Source organism: Cladophialophora bantiana, assembly GCF_000835475.1.
Source record: "Cladophialophora bantiana CBS 173.52 unplaced genomic scaffold supercont1.2, whole genome shotgun sequence".
In the NCBI taxonomy this organism is placed as follows: domain Eukaryota; kingdom Fungi; phylum Ascomycota; class Eurotiomycetes; order Chaetothyriales; family Herpotrichiellaceae; genus Cladophialophora; species Cladophialophora bantiana.
This window is the reverse complement of record NW_015971576.1, coordinates 1,728,825-1,747,475: the sequence shown is the minus strand read 5'-3', so window position 1 is coordinate 1,747,475 and position 18,651 is coordinate 1,728,825. Positions and strand designations below refer to the sequence as shown.

Below are 18,651 nucleotides of genomic sequence, written 5' to 3'. Positions count from 1 at the left end.
AAACAGTGCCTGAGCCACTCCAAATGCAATCAGCGAACAAGACGACGATGATACACTGGAGCAATCAAGTAATGACAAGAACAAGAACCGCACCGCAACCGTGATTAATGAATGAATCCACGCGACCGACCGACGAAAGCAGTCAGCCGAGCAACGTACGCTTCGGCAGGCAGAGTTTGTGGCGGCACCAGGCAGTTGGGACCGATTGAAAGGATGATCTTGTATTTGGCCCATCAAGTCTGCAACAGGCGTGATGCGCGGTAACTCACTCTCACTCTCCAGGGACACGGGGCCTTGTCTTGGATCGAAAGGCGGTTCGAGGCTCGGCTGCAAAGCCGTCAGGGTCCCCTTTCCCGCGTCCGAAAGTTGACGAGAGCCCGGTTCAACCCAGAACCCAGTTTGCAGGCAAGGGAGACGAGACGACGCAAGAGCGAGGGTGTAAAAAAAAAAAAAAAAGAGGAGGAGCAAGCAGTAGCAGCCGTAGTCAGAAGGACCAGGCAAGCCGCAGAAGTGGAAGCTACGACGGCGGGCTGGGTACGCGTGGCGGCAGCCAATAAGCAATTCACACCAGGGACCAAAAGATGGAGCGACAGGAACACACTGGCGTAATGATTGCCAGAGTAGACTAAGACGGGCTGGCTGGCGGAGGACAAGTTACAGTCGAAAAGAGGGATGGGATGTTTTGGAAAAAAGAAGGATGGCCTAGGATGGATGATGGATGGGCTGGTGGGAAAAAGGGGGGCCACCAGAAAAAGCCAACGGGAAACGGGCAAACGGGGGTGGTGGAAAGTGTGAGGTCAAGGTCAAGGTCTGATCACGGTCACTGGTCATGGTCATGGTTGTGGTCAAGGTGGTGGTCATGCACACGGTCATGTCACGGTGATGAGCGATGCATCGCCGGCATGCTTTGGCAGAGGGGCGAGTGATGGGACAAGCAGACGACCTTTCGACCTGACCGAATTTAGCTCGGCATCATCGTATCAGCCCATCTCCATCTTCATCTCCAGCATGCCAACGATCCAAAGATTTAGCCTTTTTTTGGGCTGGCAGTGCTCAGACTCCCAGGGTGTGGATTATTTGGGGCCTAAGGACCAGCCGGAATAACAGGGTTCAAACTGGTTGGTACTAGTGACCTGTTTTACGGGTGACTAAAGCCGTGTCCGGAGTATTATTATCGATCCTGAGTCCCGACATCTAGACGGAGTACTTACAGTAGGTAGGTTAAGTAGGTCGGGCAAGGTAGAAACAGGGATAGTGGGACGATTGAGTGGACGAGGGTTTTGGGGCCGTGGTCTTCGCCATGGCCGTCATCTCATTCGCCTTCGCCTCTCCCCTTGGGTGCCCCTACTGTAGTGACGAATTGAAGAGAAGCCATTGGTAGTCTGGTGCAGCATGGAGTTGTTGCGAGACGAGTTTGGAGGACACGGGAGGAGACTAATCGGTAGGCAGAGCGAAATTGAGACAACGGACACTCCATACCCAGTTCCTTGTACCTCGTACCTCGCAGGCAAATAACAACAAGCACTGGGCCGGGCTGGGCAAAGCCAGGCAGCAAGGGGCTAGCTGGTGCAGGTCTACCAAGGTAGATGAAAAATTGAGAAACTAACAAGTAGAGCATTCTTGATGAGCAGCGATCTGGACAAGGACGCTAAACAGAATGAAGGAGTTGAAATTGGTTGGTTGATCGGTTGGGTTCCTCTCCAGAAAGGTCTCATCAGGTGGTGATGATCAGGATGGAATGGGGGAGGAGGCGTGGGAGTGTGAGTGGAAAGCTGCCAGTTGATTCTGTTTGGGAGCCTGGGCCTGCAGCCTAGGAGAAGCAGGAGCCTAGGTAGGGGCCACCAGGCCTAGGAGCGAGAAACATTTAGCGAGTCGACAAGCCCAGAGGTCGAATCCGGCGTTCGCAAGGGAGGGGAGGATGGCAAGCCCGTGGTAGCCAGCGGTACTCACGGGGAAGGCGAAAATGAAAATTACCAGTACTTGTACACGCGAACGAGACTTCCGGGAGCCAGTCTCTGGTTGGGGGGCGGAGGGGGCAGCGCCTTCTTCCTTGGGCCAGAGTTGGTTCCTTTCCCTTACCGCGCACAGCACAGCGGGCGGGCGCCGGGCAAAACAGCAGCTGCCATGGCCTGGCTGTTGATGTTGTGTTATTGGAGGATCATCTCCTCTGCTCTCGCACACCTCCTCCAAGGCCCCAGTCACTCTAGGTAGGTTGGCAGCATGATGGCAACACCAACAACTCACTGGTCCGCAACGACGTTTCCGTTTCCGTTGGGTGCTTGCTGCTTGCTATTTGCTGTCATTTGGTTGTTGTTGCCGGACTAGCTGGCTCGAGGAGGGAGGCCCAGCAGGGTAGGGCAGCGCAGGGCTTCCCTTTGCTAGTTAGTTAGCTGCTACTGCAGATTACAAGCGGCGGATCGGCGGTGGGCGGTAGGCGTCTAACAAGTACGAGCTGAGGCAGTACGGAAGAACCTACGGTGGGCAAAACAGCCAAGGCACAAAGTTATGCCCTGTGAGTAACACCGCGTGCCTGTCGCTGGCTTCGTTAGAAGTCAATCCGCACTCCGTCCTCCGTTCCGAGTAAGTTCTTTGAGCCCACTAGAATTACCTCGCAAGTTCAAGGGAACCGGGGGCAAATCCCAATTCTCACTCGGAAACCCGCAAAGCATCCTTCGAATGTAAGTTGATGGGTGCAGACAAGCAAGGACTGGCAGGCTGATCTGGTTCCGAGCAATTCAAGACCGCTGCTCGCCATGACTAACTGAGCCCCTGCCGCCATGGAGTCAGTATGTGTCAGACACTTTGAAATCCTAGGAACTTTGACGACGAGTGGAGCTCGCTCGCTCTGAGATACAGTAGATACTCAGCCCGAGGCACGACGACAGACTTCGCTGCTGCAAGACAAGGACACACTTGTTTCCTCCCAGCGAAGCTCTTTCACCATCCAATTTGATTCTGATTGGTGTATTTGGGACCACAATAGTCTTCGAGTTTCGGCACGGTCATCATGGCGTTCACAGTGGTGGCACATTTCTTTTGCCATGACCATGACCCGCTGCAGGGAGGAAAGTTCATCCCTAGTAATTGAGACACTTCACATTCTCGGATCGAGCCAATATTGTGTTGGCGAGAAAATGTTTGACAAGTAACATGACCAGCCCTTGGCTAGAATTACTTGGGACATTATTGGATGATAGGCAGACAAGTGGCCGTGCAGCATGTCAAGACCCAAAACAAAGCGTGAGAAAAGAAAAGCAAAGCCCCCGTGTGTGTTAGGTGGTGGGGCTGGTAAGATGGCGAACGAGATGTGCAAATCTTTGTGGCAGTAGTCCCGAGCAGATGACTTCCAATGACATGCAACACGAAACATGATACAAATGATGAGCAGCTAACATGATAAGTTTTTTAAGTATCTCTGCTCGCTAGCCAAGAACAACATCCGTGTGGACCATCAGGCCCGTGAGGCACGAAGCATCGTGGTCGACATAGAATCCATCAAGAAAAAAAAGGCCACACATCCGAATGACCTAGGTATGTACTCCTTGCTCGACGAAAATTGCCGTTGCCCCATTGCTGCTTGCAGACATCAGGTTGTGCTGCTGATGCGTCGTTACCACCTTACCACCATGACGGGGCAACAGTTAGTACTGTTGGAAAGCCGTGGATGTAGTCTGATCCTGAAATCATTGATGGACTTGTTCGGTGATACTAGGCCCTGCAGGAGCAACAGGCCCATGGATATTGGCTGGAGTCCCACGGCAGGCAGGCAGGCAGGGCCGGGCATGAGCCAGCAAAGCTGAACAATGGAGCCTGATCAAGATTCCTAGTTTTCGCCGAATAGCCTAGAGCATAATCGCTCAATCATCCATCCTGACTCCCGAGATCCCAAGCTTGTCAAAAGGGCCCAAGAGGCTTTCAAGGCGTGTCGATAAGATGATATGAAACCTGCCATCAGGAAACCATGTCAAAAAGTATGTACTCCGTGCAATTATGGATTCTGGCCCGCGGGGGGGGAGGCAAAAGTCATGCCCCACCAGCGCAAGAGATGCCGATGCATGTGAGTTCGTTCTTTGCTACTCTGTATTAGGAATGAGCGTTGAAGGTCAAGGAGACATTCAGGGGATGTCGGTAGGGGTTCGACATGGTGAGGTGGAAAGAACGGAAGTGGTGGTGGCCTAGTAGGTACCGGGAGTAGAATCCTCAACCGATACGAAGTGGTTGGAATCAGCGATGCGATGCGGTGCAGCAGGCAGCGACAAGAGGCAATGCAAACCTAACTATGGAGACCCTCCGCTTTTTCTGCGAGCCCATCTGAGCCGCCATTATCCAAGCCATGTCTGTTTCGCATTCGCCATGCGTCGTCCAGGCTGCGAGCCAATCATAGGATATTGCGAGGACTGCAGCCAAGCGTGCCACGAGCGACTTGGGACTTTCCGCACAGAGCCAAGTTCCAAGGGTGACGTCCCCATAAAAGTTCGTCATTATTCCCTGAACAACAGTGGCAGGAAGCCGACGGAAGCGAGTAAGTCGGCGCCAGGCTCAAAGATCAACGATTACCGTTTCGGACCATAGGCTCTAGAGGAGGAGGATGATAACGACCATTGAACTCCGTGCTCGTACTCCGGTCCTCTGTATGCTGATCAACCTTGAGCACCTGAGCGGATGAGCGATGGTGCTTCGTAAGGCCAATGACATGGCGTTACCTTGACGGGGATTTGTGTCGGAGTTTTGTCAAAATTGTGAGGCATGTTTGATGATCTTTTGTGAAGGAAATGACATGGGCCCCATCACCACTGTGGTTGAAGCTCCTGGTTAGCTAGGTAGTGTTCAATAGTGAACCAGAACCAAGGATAGCTCCAAGGTGACTTTTCCCGGGTGGACACAGGGTTGAGGTGCGCCCTTGATTGGTCCTGGTCAACATCCCATTGCGGGCGTCAGCTGGAGGCTGAGGTTGACGTCTCACTTCTCCCTCGTCTGTGCAGCACGCACGTAAATCAACTCGTTGTGGCTGCAACTCGTCTGTCCGACTGACTACCGAGTACTGTAACTCATAATCACAGTCAGACATGGGGTGGCCATGAGGCCGAGGACGAATTGATAATCCTGAGTGACAACAAGGCAGCGTGTTGCCCGGCTGGCTGTGCGTCGCATCAGGCCCTAACAGAACAAGGGCGAATCATCTTCTTGTCATCAGGCCTGGCACTCAATTCCCTTTTCCGCAGTACCTCGTAATTGTTTCTTTGTGAAATTCTTTTGATATTAACGCCGCATGTTTCGGCGGCATCGGAACGACCGTTACCACCCCATCTCCATCACCGCCGCCAGCCTGCGTGAGCCTATTTATCATTTGTCTTCGTCATCCTTGGGTGCCGCCTGCCTGCTGCGGTGTGTTGTGTGCGGTGGCCGGTGGCTGCTGCTGCTCTTCTGCTGTCCGTCTGTGGATTCGTAATATGGTTTCATTATGATTTGGCGTCGACTGTTTTTTTTTGCGTGGCTGCTCCACTTAGCCGCCAATGAACCCGCCAATTCGGCCGCTTATCCCTGTCTTCGGGGGACGAAGGTGAGGTCCAAGTGGAATTGGAAAATGAAGGTGCAGCGAAGGTGAAGATGAAAGTGTCACGCTTTTGCCGTTGCCTTCGCCTTCGCGTCTCCCTCCCCGCCGCCGCGTTGCTGCCAATTCATTGCGTTGCCCACCTTTTCCCTTTTCTCTTTCCCTCTTTCCCGCTTTCTTCCTCGTTAGCTTCGAGACAGATTTCGTGTCCGAAGCCTACACTCAACTAAGATCATCCAACTGTCCTTCTCGAGTCCTGCATCGACGGCCACCGACGAGACCCGCCGACTTTTGCCTGTCATCCATCCCTGTGCCTTTTGTCTTTTGCCTTTGGCTGCCCCCCTGCCACTTGGGCCCGACCAAGGCGTTTTGCACCTCAACCGTTGCATTGGGTTCATTCGTCCACAGCTCCAGAACTTTGGGCATGCAAGCAAAGCAGTAGCCTGATATGGGGATTAACGGGGCTTTTTTCGTCCTTCTGTGACTTCATTAGTGCCCTCGTCCAGCAGCACCCTGGTCCTCCTATTTCCTCTCGTTGTTTATTACCACATGTACCTACGAAAGAGGTGTTCCACGTTGCTCGTTGCTCTGTTGAGAGAAAGGAGCCACCTCATTGTCTCGGCCGGTGCAACCTACGGGAACTAAGCGCGTCCACGGCCACTATTATTATGCACGATACGGCGTAACGAGTAATTCTTCTCTTCCCCGTGGTGCTGGGGCTAACGCGTTTCTCTTTGCTGTTTTGGGCTCCCGCTCTGGACCTGACTTATGTTCAAGACGGAGTACATATCTCGTATCTGCCTGTCACTGCCCAAAAGTCAACCGCACCTACTCGGCCGTCTTCCGCTCCTTTTAGACGGAGGCCACTCTGATGACAAAGTTGGGGCTCCTGCAGCTGTCTCCATACCACTTCCCGCTGCCTCAGCAGGAATCTAGAATATCTGCCGTCGTCCGTTTGAGTGACATATTGTTTCGGGGTGGCCGCCTCAACTGCGATATGTTCCTTGAAGCTAACCCACTCATTCCAAGTCAGGCTCGTGCGTTGTAACCTCGAAATGGAAATACATCGAGGCATCACAATCTGCAATCGAGTCTCGGTCCGCTTTTGACCCCAGTCGACGCAATGGAAAGCTGTCGTGTTCGGCAACCGAGTTTTCAATTACTCCTGCTAACGGAGGGCGTGATGATTCGAAGCGAAATGCTTCACCACAATCGGGCTCACCCCTCTTCCAGACCCAGGTACGGAGTACTACTCCCCTATCCCTCTTTCGACCAGGGCGGCTCGCTAACAGACGACGAGAAGTGGGCAAAGGAAGTCTCCAAATGCCTCGGTTCGCCAATGATGTTTATCATGACTGCAGCACCTATGGCACTGATGGAATGCTTACACTGTCATGGTCGTCCACAAAGGTAGCTGTATGCCTTGAGGGAGACAATCCTTCTGCACTACGGGGTTCAAAACTGCGCATCACCAGCTGTTCATGCTGGTCCACACTGGCAAGCGAGTTCTCAGTCATCCGCGATTGGAGCCAAAAGGAACCTTTGATATTGAATTGCACCTTGCCCCGAACGATTCGGGCTTTCCCTCTGATCCGAAGCCAGATGTGTCCCCACCACCGCTGATTCGTGTGCGTCCGGTGCTGGTTTGAGAGTCTCGCATGAGGAAACGAACTGTCTCAACATTTTGCCACACAGCTGTTGACCAGCAATCACCCTCGGACCTCGTTGATTCAGCCATCTCTGACCTAGGAGTTACAGCTCGCCATCACCCTACTTCTCAATTTCGCATCCCGAACTGCTTCAAGCGACTGAACAACTGGGGCTTTCTCGTGTTCCTCCTACCTGACCGTTTTCTGCTGACGCACCTTCAAGGTATGCAACCTCATCTAACAACTTTGCGTCCTCGATACCTCAGGGGCTCCATCAGGTTGAAAAGATAGCACGAGATAAGTTTCATGCGAGAGATTTGTCCTGCACGATCGCACACACTTGGCCTGTGATTACAATGACAGCCGTTGTGAAGAAGTGGTCGACGATTGATCATCCGATCAATCATTCTCTGATGTGCCCAACCCGACCTCAGCACCTCCGAAGAGACGGGTTAGATCTCGGTGACAAATGTGCCGTCTTTTACGTACCACTCTTGGATAGAAAACCTTTCCAGATCTGGACCTTTTTTTTGTGGAAGTCTTATGTGTTCTCACTGAGGACCCCGACGTCTGACACCAGCTTCCCCCGAATATTACAGCATTGCCAGCATTTCCCCCAAGCTCTGAGCAGGGTGATTGCGAGCGGGAGTTGTTGGTTTATACTGTTTCAGAAATGCACAAGCCCAAGGTAGGTTCGTCTTGAACTCTTCTTGTCTTGCTGCTGCGGAGCAAATCTTTATTACCACGTCGGCCGTGCGGAAGTCGTTCAGTTCTCAGCATCGAGGTGTCAAATATCGCTGCTCTTTTTCGTTGGCAATAGTTGTTGCTCTTTTATCGTTGCCTTCATGCTGGCGTTTGAGACCACAGTGATCACCAAACTGCAGGCCCGCGAGCTATGGCAACTCGGCACAAAACCATTTAACATATTGATGATTGATCATTTTCAAACCCTATGGTTGTGCCAGTGGCCCGACTCATTCAAGCATGCCTCTTAGGAACGAAGATGTTGTGTACCATATGCTGTCGCCGATAGCAACGTCCAAAGATCTGTTTGTGACGGGACGATTGTGGAGACGAATGCGTTTTTCATCCAACCACACGGCTTCCCCTTTTCGGCAGCGCTGCAGCTCGCTGACATTACTGTACGAGACTAGAACGAGTTGTGACGGTGACAATGGGGCAATGACTTGGTATACTCGTGTTCGCTTCACAGACCGACTTTAGCTGTCTCCAGCAGATGAGGAAGGGCGTATCGGCCACATGGGTCCGGTGACTTGTGATGCCTCGTCGTTTCTCTCTTTTGACCACACAACTACTTCAGCAGCAAAGTAAGAGAATCTCATCTCAAATCAGCCGAGCTCTACTTCTTGCCCAGGGTTGCTGGCGACGACTTCGGTGTCAACGATACCACCAGAGCCCTTGCCTCGTGTTAGCCCGTCCGGAAGCACTTAAGAGGGCTCTCCACAATCTGCTGCCGCGAAGCTTCCATTTTCGTACTGTCCCAATGGCTTGGTCTGTCAATGAGCAGAGGCTGCATCAACCCTTTCACGGATTGTTCAGCTGCTTTTGCCCCAAGCCCAAGCCCTAGACCTGGAGAAGCAGGTCTTGGGGGACTTCATTGGGAAATCTATCTTTACTCGATTCTACCACCTACAGGTGGAAGCGGGCAATTCGGAATTCGTATTTCTGCAAGTGTCGTCATGCAGGCGTCATACTAAAAGGAGTCGATCATTTCGGCAAGTTCATTGTTTGTTTACAATTGCGACTTAACAAACAATTGCGACCTCCAAGACAGCAAAAGACAAACTCGACTCTCCAACATTTCCAACGCTCGATCTGTGCTCGTGTCCACCACACATACAATGGCCCCCGAGTCGAGTATCACCGTCGACCCCTCGAAGAAACAAAGCCCCCTCCGAGATGTTGCCCAGGGGGCGGCTCTAAAGGAACAGCTACCGCCCGCCAAGTCAAGCCAGACGTATCCTCCTCAACAAAGCTCATCTGAGTCGGCTGAGTCAAATGCCTCACTTTTTTTTGTGGGGACCGCGACCACGATTTTGGAGTGGGAGGGCCTCCGCCTCATGACAGATCCCAACTTTTTACATGCTGGTGACCACGTCCATTTGGGGCCCGGTGTCGGAGGGACTCGCAAGACGAATCCGGCGGTCGATTTGCATGATCTGCCGCATATTGATCTTGTTCTCTTGTCGCATTATCACGCCGACCATTTTGACCAAGAGGTCGAAGCTTCGCTACGCCGAGATCTGCCCATTATCACGACGCCCCATGCCCACAAGCATCTGACACACAAAGGACATGGCGAAGCTTTCACGGCAGTGTATCCCCTCGACGCGTGGGAGAGCATGTTCGTGAATGTCACCTCCTCTTCCACATCAACCAGACGGCCCCATCTTCGCGTCACGGGCATGCCTGGGAAACACGTCGGCGATGGCCTTCTTGCCAAAGCGAACGACATCCTCGGTGCGATCCCACCCACCAACGGATGGATGCTGGAACTCGGATACATCAGCAGCGACCAGTCAACCAATTTTGAATGCGGCTATCGAATTTACATCTCAGGCGACACCCTCTATGTGTCTGAACTGGAGAAGATCCCCGAGCTGTACACGCACGCGGGCAAATCGATTGACTTGATGCTGATACATTTGGGCGGAACAACAGTTCCAGGGCCGCATATGCCCTTGGTGATGGTTACTATGGATGCCAAACAGGGGGTCAAGTTGGTGAAGCTCGTCAAGCCCGAGGTTACAGTGCCGATTCATTATGAGTAAGTCTCTATGTTCCCTGTCCTTTCGATTTGCTTGGTTATGTCTGCATGGGAGAGAATACATTTCCCATCACCTATGCGCTGTCAAAGGCGTAAGGGTGTCCCTTCTTCTCCCTAAAGTCGTCACCCTTCTTTCACGCGTTTCAGATCCTCGGTCGCTTCATCCCTGCGTTCTCTGTTTCTTCGCCTCCCCATTTTAAAATTCACCACCGGAAGCACAAAAACTGACGCGACCCTCCCCTCGACGGGGGCTGGAATCCAAAAAAGCGACTATGACGTCTTCCTCTCCCCGCTCTCCGATTTCAAAGACGCCATCACCAAGGCCGGGCTGTCCGACAAAGTCGTCTACCTGGACAGGGGGGACGAGTTCAAATTCCGCGTGAAATGAGGCGCGACGAAAGAGGGGGAGGAGGGGGATAAGGAGGAGAATAGGCCCTTCAATACATCGCGCGAGGGTACCCATGGGCGTCGAGGGGTAGGGAGAAAGACGCAGGAGCGTTGAAAATGGGAGCTGAGTGCTATGTACTGTGTCGTGATGGGAGTACATGGAAGTTCCCCAAGTACTGCAAAGTGACCAAGAACCACAGCACACCACCCTATCGATTTGGATCCGTGTCCCTGTGGATGTACATAGACAGATAAACAGACAGGAAGAGAAAGAGAGAAAGAAACTACTTCCCCCTTACATCCCTGATCTCGAGATACATAGATATATATCTGTATGGCTTTTATCACGTTCCAGGTCCGAGGTGGAAAGGACGACGGGCAAGGGAACAGCGGCTCTTGGTCTCTACGTAGGTACAGAACATACATGCATATATTTTGTTGTCATCCACCCCGCCTTCCAACGACTTATGCTACAATGCCCATTAATCCAGTCGGTCCCATCATGCCCAGTGCCATCCATCCAAGTGACCTCATTAGCGCCAGCAAGAAAGCTGGGCCGTCTATTATACGTTGTACGCATGTTCCTTCACGTAGTAGAATTCAGGAGAACCTATCTCCGTGTGGCAGGTCAAATATGACTAAATATCCGCCCACAGCTGAATGACCACGGAAGCCAAACTCCCATTCAGTCCCCTGTAAGATCAACGCTGCTTTTCAGTCAATAGGCATAGTCCCTCTCCCTCTCCCTTGTGCCGTCACGACTCCTCAATCCTGAACGTTGCATCTGCGGATCCGAGTAATCCTCATAATTCGGCAATTGCCTTCTAATATCTCCGTAGCTTTGTCTTCCTTCAACCAAATGTCCATAGGCCGACAACCGATCTCGACTTGACGAGTACTGATGACTCAGGCCGTGAGACTGTTGGTTGCCATATTGGTGGCCGATTGATGGATGTTGATGGAAGTGAGCGGGTACTTGAGGGGCATAGTCCAAGCTCATGCTACTGGCGTCGTAAACCGATTCTCTCCCGGTGGGGGCGTTTCCTCCACCGTACAGACTGGTTCGATAATCTTCACCTGAAGGGTCGAGGAACGCCTCTTTGACATCCCAATGGCCTTGCTTAGTGCCGACGCTGAATTCGAGATCCTCTCTGGTGATGCTGTCCCAATACTAATATTCTCGTTAGTACATTACGAGCAAGCAGACAGGGGCTTTTGCAGATGATTTACCTTGTACACCATCATTACTCCTAGTAGATTGCAAACTGTGGCAAAGAACAAGCCGTCCAGATAGTGGCTGACTCCCTCGCAAATTCTCTTCCCGAACACATAGAGGATGACTTGGCCAATGATGAAGAAAAAAGCTCCGAAGGCGAGATCGCCCAATGGCCACCGGTCCTGCAAAGTGTTGACGACGAGGATGATTTGCATGACAAAGTAAACTGCGAGGAAGATGGCATTGATGATGTACAGAACGATGAAAAGGCCCGTCGTGCTCGTCGGCGACAAGCCTGCCCAGCTCTTGAAGGTGAGCAGGCTGACGGCGAAACTGATGACGAACATGATGAGACTGCCGAGCCGCAACAGCCAAATCGAGAGTGTGGTGCCATCCTCATAGAGCTGAAAGCCAACAAACCCATTGATCAACAGACTCGTGCATAGTGCGGTAGCCAGGCCGTTCTGCACCGCCACAAACCAAGGATATGCACTCCCACTTGTTGCCTGAATCACGCCAGCATCCAGTACCAGGCTAATGATGGTCAACAGACTGTATATGTAAAAGAAGGTCAAGATCTCTTTCCTCCCGACTGCTGTGAACTTGGACCGGACGTGGAAGATCATAATGGCGGTCATGAAGAGGGCTGCGATGTGGGCAAAGTCGGTGGCGGCTTGGAAAATGATGGTGTTAGCCAGTTCGATGGATCGGGCACTGCATCCTGGCAACAGCACAGGGTTTTTGGCAGTTGTGAAATCGGCGGGAGGGCCCAAGATGTAACACAGAGGGAGCGCAGATTGTTTGCAGATCGATTCGAAGGAGCCGAAGCCCATATTGGGCCAAATGCCCTGAGAAAGTCAAGTTCGGAGAGGGTCTTAAGGTGGCGCGATACTGATCCCAAGACGCAAGGGCGAGGTTCGGGCGTGTTTTTGCTTGCGGGGAATCAGCGGAGTGAGGATCGATTGCAGACAAGTGAGACTCGTTGCAAGGGGGTCTGTGAATTGAGCAAAAAACAGAGCCGATGGGTATAGAGGCTGTAGGAACGACTGACGCGGTTACAGGATGGTAAAGAGGGACGGGTTGGAATAAGAGAACGACAAGAAAAGTATAACAATGTGTCGAAACGAAGATGAGGTCTCAGTGAGTAGTGGAGGAGGAGCAGTTGGTGGTGGTGATAGGATCCTAGGGCAACGAAAGGTCCGAAACAAGGCTCTGACTGAGCCAAACACAGCCTTTCCTATATGGGTTAGACCAGATAGAGTTTAGCGTGACCCGGAAATAGCAACATTGACCAGGCTGGTCAACAAGGCTGTGTATAAAGTACTTCAGAAAAAGATCAACCCAGGGGAGTTCAATACTGATGGCTGGCTCATTCAATGTATCTGCTGAAGACCAATATGCTCAATTGCTAATTCCTCTGGAGGGTATATATCGTTCCTCATAAGCAGCACATTGTCCCTCAACCTGTGACATGCCTTGCCCAAAGACTCCAGCCGCTCATCGCCTACCCAACGCCTGGTGCTATTCCTTCAGCCTCTCCTGGTGCTCGTATCATGCATGAAAACATTAATATCCTTCAAACCCGCTCACTTCCTCCCTGTACTTCACATCCAAACCCGAGTTCAAGCAAGTGCATTTGGTGCTCGAAATTTCTTTGCTGCCTTGGTCACAATCTGCTTTGCTCTTCCTTGGGCAGCGGCCAGCCGATGAAGAACCGCTTTGTTGTCAAAGTTCGGCGAAAATCTCAGTATATTCACAGATTCAACTGCACCCAGTAGGCGCAATCGCGCATTGAAAAGCCCCTCGGACAATATGTCACGGAGTTTCCTTCCTGGCATAGCGTAGCTTTGGGCGATTCGCACCATTTTCTCGTTTAAAGCCTGCATTTCCTTTCCCAACCTCGATTGCCCATCTGAAAGTGTTGATATGTCCAAGAGTTGCCATATTGAATTTGTCGATTTTTGTTTCTGCACTTTTTCCCTGGCGAGCCTCGGAAGCGAACGAAGATCATCCAGGATTATTCGTTCTCGCAAATCCTTCCAAAAAGTTGAAATGCTCGAAGTCGTCCTATGAATATGTCCGCTCAGCATTCCAAAAAGCTCTTTCAAGCGCTGGAACTCAGAGTTTGGTCGGTCCCCAAAGGAAACGGTGAGCGTCTCAGTAATTTGTGGTTTACTCATCGTCAGGTTGACTTCAATATCACCATAAGTATCATGTGGTTGTAGCAGGACACCGAAAACACCATCAAGGAGTTCATGTACCGATACAGGAACAGTAAGGTTTTCCCGCTTCAGCTCAATAGACAACGGGGACCGCTTCTTGCGACTTAGGGCAATCTTGGGTAGTCTGACTAGTAATTGGCTTTCACCTGCGATACTAACTTGAAAATGCAGGGCATCATCGGCAACTGCAGGAACAACATTAATCGAAGCAATGTCAAGCAGTTGTTGAGCAACCTGGTTTTCATTTCTAGGACTGTCCGTGAAAGTGGCGATTGTTGACATAGGTAGTTGCGTTCCCGTTGATCGTGCTTGCTCCTGCACTGAAATGGTCGCTATAATGTCGCTAGTAGTTGCGCCTGGAGTTGGGTCCGACAAGATAGGCCACAAGTGGAGCCCCAGGAAGCTGTACACGCCGACAATCCAAAGGACGATGAAGACATTCTTAATCAGGAAAGAATTGGCTCGTGAGAGAGTGCTGAAGGTGCCCGGCAGCTTCTCGTGACGCTCCTGCGATGAGAAATCCAAGTCGTCGATCTCGCCGGCGCGGGTTTGCTCAGCGCTTGACACAGCATAAGCGATGTGCTTGTTAAGGGCGGTAGCATCCAAATTCAAGAACGCCGCCATATCCAGGGGTAATTTTGGAGAGACCTTGTGCTGCAACGGCCGGGGCCGCAGAGTTCGGGTTTCAATGCATTCGTGTAGAGAATCAGCGTTCACACAATCTCGGTAATCACCAGCCCAGCCTCGACTCATCCGTATGAGAATTTTAGGTATACCGTGTCTTTCCACGAAGGAAATCATCTTGCAACTGTCGCTGTTCATTTTGCCCTCCGTATCGAGATGAACGCAGATAATCGCAAGGTCTGGAAGTGTCCAGCGTGGGTTGCTGACCACGAATCTGGAACCACTCCACTTTGATACGATCTCCGAGTGCGTTTGACTGTTTTGAAGGATCAACTGTTCCCGCCGGCCAAGGCCACTAGTTGAATGGACCAAATCGTACCAATCGAAATCAATCAGTTTGTCGATGGCAACAAGGTCAGCAAAATCTGGTTCCGATCCAGGTCCAAATGTGTTAGGAACCAGATGGAACCTCGACACGGATGTTGGACTGGTGTTGTTAGATGTCACTGGACGCGAGACCAGAACATCGCCGAGCTTTCTCTGAATTTCTGGCCTGAACTGTTCAACATGTTGGCCAAGTAGGAGGACCTTGAAGTAATTGTGGGCGTCCAAATCCAACCCACCTCCTATCATGGGCATGCGAATGATACTGAAGTATCTTTGTAACCGGCTTTCATCTTGCCCATGAGGAAGTAATTTTCGGGTGTCTGCCTCAGCGAGAGGTCGGCTGATTGTATAAATGCTGATGGGACCCAGCCCATTTTCTGCAACGTCCTGTACCGAGTAAACTATCTGGGGGACCGGAGGAGGTGGTGGATGGGAGAGCAATTCTTGCTGACTCGAAGGTTTCAGAGTTGGTCTGCGGTCTAGCCCTTCCATGAGAGTGTCCTCGAGGCCCTCTTCGTCTGATGATGCAACATCATTGATATGAATTCCATCGGAGACGCTTTGAATGTCGTCTGAGCTGTGAACATCAAGCAGAGATCCCACGTCGGTATTTTCGGACTGCAGGTCGTCTTCGTTCGAGGATCCAATGTCCGCAATCGAGGCCCAGCTATCGTCCAGCGAAGCTTGGTCAGGCTCAGGTGGCGGCATGCTGGCAATGGATGAGGAATTTGAAGAAGAGGACGACGAATGCGCGAGGAGGGATTCAAGTGAGAGGTGCAGAGGGATCTCTGGATATCTGAGGTCGAAGTTGTGAGGAGTGGTGCCTACAGGCGGAGAAGGCAGTTCCAGCTCGTTTTCAGGAGGCTTGCTGTGGTCGTGCTCGAAGGCGTCAGTCATGTCGTGATGAGCGAGCAGCCACGAAACGACGACAGAGATGCTGATCCCTGCCGGGTTTGATGGAGAGCGGAATGTGCATTCGAAATGAACCTACTACTAGAAATGGGAATGACCGCAGACACCTTCCCGGTAGTCTCAACAGTGTTGCGACTTCTGGTGGATTGGGTTGTCCAGTTTGGTGGTTCAGCAAATGAGATTCGGAACAAGGCGATTCAGCGTTGGGGATGGGACGAGTCCGGTTCAGGCTGTGAACAGTCATCAGCCCGGAGACAGGGAACGTTGAAGGGGAAATCCACCATGTCAAGAGTACAGACCAAATCCAAAGTACTGGCGGAGGGAAGAAGTCACGAAGTCGAGGAAGGTCAGAAGATAGTTAGGCACCAAACAGTTCAGCAAAGGTGATGCAAGGCAATCAAGGAGGAACCCCGCAGACGCGCTGCCCACGCATGCTGGGCGACTTTGCTAGTTGGTGATACTACCCCTCCACCACACCCAAGTTCAGCCTGATGGTCTCTTAGTACCTCTTTGTAGCTCCACCCTTGGTAAGCAAGGCTAGGCTCCAGCCTTGCCTAGCCGTGCCCAGCCGTGCCTACGTTGGACATTGTACACTGTTATGCTGAGCAAGGCTGAGGTAGTACTCCATATATATTGTATTCACACAAGCCCAACCATACACTTCAATCCGATGGGGTATATGGATGGGTTCTTTCCCCTTCCCAAGTTAAACCAATTATAGAATGGCCCCAGCCCCCAACGCGACTCGTGACCGCCAGTGCCCGTCGGCGTCGGCGACATGTCGATTCCTCGATGCCAGCAGCCTTGTTAGCCGGTTCTCCGTACATCTCCTAGGTCGGCTTTCCCTCTTTCGGTCGCCGTCTCTCGTCCCTTCAGCTCTTCATTTCCTATTGCACCACTCCGCTTCTGCAGATGCGGGGGGTAATATGTTCTGTACTCGTCTTGAGAACAGTTCCAGATAGTGTGCCTCTCAGAATCCAAGCCTCCTTCCGATACTCCTTGCACGGCCCAGTCCGTGCTGTCCCGACGCCCAAATATTGCGCCTCAAATTGCTCCAAAGGACACCAACGCCGGGCTGCGATGCAATCAACAGACTTTCTTGGTCTGCCGTCGCGGTCTGCTTGTCGTCCCCAGCTTTCCCGGTCAAGGAGAAGCCCAACCGCCGGCTACTTCGACCCACTCAGCAAGACAGCTGCCCTCTTTTCCTTCCACGTCTCGGATGTCAGTGTCGCAGCGGCACCGACATCCAACCCCATTTTCTTTTGGTGGATCTGGCGTGGCCCAGTATTCGTCTTCTTCTTGCCGTTCCTTCTCATCTTCGGTGGTTTTCTCTAGCCAGGGGATTCTAGGCAATTGTCGGGCAGGAGCATTCGCAGGACAGTGCTGGATCGTGGTATGGCGGTAGCCAAAGTCACGGAAATAGTGGATATCGCGGGGCGCCAGGAGGGCTCCTGCTGCAAGAGAATGGATCGGGGCATCTCCCCACTGAGGCGAAGTTAGCATATCTGCATTTGACAAAGAAGGTCGAGAGTAACGCACCCTTTCCATCCAGAATCCCCCACTTCGATCCATCATCTCGAAGAAGTCATTGTACTCTTTGCTCCTGAACCAGTCCAAGCGGGCAATCTCGAAATTGCTCCAGAAATGGCACATGTTGTACTTCTCACCCTCCATCGATTCCCCGTCGATATCCTCGATGTTCTGATGGCCGGGTTCAGTCTGAAGAATCTCATTCGGTAATGTTTTGGCTCTTCTATCATCGGACGCGGCTTCCTTTTCGGGTTGGGGCTCGATGAACATTTCCCAGAGACCTTGGGACTGGAGGTTGTTCTTGCGTTTGTAAGCTGAGGCATAACGAAAGATGTTTGGCACCGTTTCCTTCAGTTCCTTGACAGCGATGGTGAAACCATAAGTTTTGTTGGCCTTTGCCATTTCGATGAACGGATCATAGGTGATGTCGCAGAAGTACTTGATTTCCGGTTCCAAGCGCCAATACCATTCGTACTTGTGCAACAATTCATGCTTGTAGAAGAATCCCGAGTAGAAGCGACACATGTGATGGTAGCTCTCCATGCCACCGTACATGATTGCAAGGTCTCCCTGCTTGCGAATTCCCTCTCTTGCGACTTCATGATCAACCCAGTCTGGATATCCCCACATCGAGGGGTCAATCTTGCCAAATTCTACAGGGGAACTCGTGTAGTTGGTGACAGTGTCCTTGAAATCTTGCTCAAATTCTCCATCATTGAGAAAAACGTAAGGATAATGGAACCAACGATTGAAATGTCTTTCGATGCTCTTGATTGATTGAATGACGCCTTCCAGCTCCTTATTTCGGGCAAGTACAACAAAAGCCGCGTTGGCACGTGGCTGTTTCGCGGCGTCTTCGGGGTTCAGGCATCCCGTCGCAAATACTCGATCGTGCTTCTCACTTATTTTTCTGCCACGTCGTCAGATAATCCGAAAAGAGATGCAGGAAAACAAAGGAGAGCAGGGAGGCATACCGTATCGAAGGAGGGGTGCCAGCCGGGACCAATATGCGTCCCGGAGAACTAGGATGTTTTATGACAAGAATGAGGATGATTAAGACGACCAAGCTGGGGAAAAGGAGCAGGAAGCCCAATGGGATGGATATGGACGAGTTCCCTTTTAACCTGATGCGCCTGCGGAAGAAGGATAATCTTGAGAGTGTCTTCAGCTTTTCATTCTTGTAATCGTCTACTGCAGGCGAGGTGTAAAGTGCAGGTAGACGTTTATACAGGCGCTGTACAAACCCCATTATTAGGGACTTCTACCCCGGACGAAGGAGGGCTTTCCGCGCTGCTTCCAAACTTTTATCTTGCGGACATGCAATCGTCATCGAATGCCGGCTTGGGGAAGTCAAAGGGGCTCGTGTATTTCGTGCTGGATCAATT

At 51.7% G+C, this 18,651-nt stretch overlaps 4 protein-coding genes across 4 annotated transcripts; 1 reads left to right on the top strand and 3 right to left on the bottom strand.

Moving 5' to 3' along the window:
- Positions 1 to 9,062: 9,062 nt before the first annotated feature.
- Z519_01643 (uncharacterized protein) lies at positions 9,063 to 10,376 on the top strand (the record flags this gene model as incomplete). Its single annotated transcript, XM_016759400.1, has 2 exons — positions 9,063 to 9,988; positions 10,136 to 10,376. 2 exons carry the CDS (start codon positions 9,063 to 9,065, stop codon positions 10,374 to 10,376), a joined length of 1,167 nt encoding a protein of 388 aa, XP_016624728.1.
- Positions 10,377 to 11,093: 717 nt separating this feature from the next.
- Positions 11,094 to 12,424, bottom strand: Z519_01642 (chitin synthase export chaperone; the record flags this gene model as incomplete). The annotated part of the gene is made up of 2 exons (XM_016759399.1): positions 11,094 to 11,546; positions 11,606 to 12,424. 2 exons carry the CDS (start codon positions 12,422 to 12,424, stop codon positions 11,094 to 11,096), a joined length of 1,272 nt encoding a protein of 423 aa, XP_016624727.1.
- A 789-nt stretch (positions 12,425 to 13,213) lies between these two features.
- On the bottom strand, positions 13,214 to 15,721 carry Z519_01641 (uncharacterized protein; the record flags this gene model as incomplete). The annotated part of the gene is made up of 1 exon (XM_016759398.1): positions 13,214 to 15,721. The coding sequence occupies one exon, from the start codon at positions 15,719 to 15,721 to the stop codon at positions 13,214 to 13,216; it is 2,508 nt and encodes an 835-aa protein (XP_016624726.1).
- A 1,158-nt stretch (positions 15,722 to 16,879) lies between these two features.
- Positions 16,880 to 18,515, bottom strand: Z519_01640 (uncharacterized protein; the record flags this gene model as incomplete). Its single annotated transcript, XM_016759397.1, has 3 exons — positions 16,880 to 17,221; positions 17,276 to 18,176; positions 18,241 to 18,515. 3 exons carry the CDS (start codon positions 18,513 to 18,515, stop codon positions 16,880 to 16,882), a joined length of 1,518 nt encoding a protein of 505 aa, XP_016624725.1.
- Between the last annotated feature and the right edge of the window lie 136 nt (positions 18,516 to 18,651).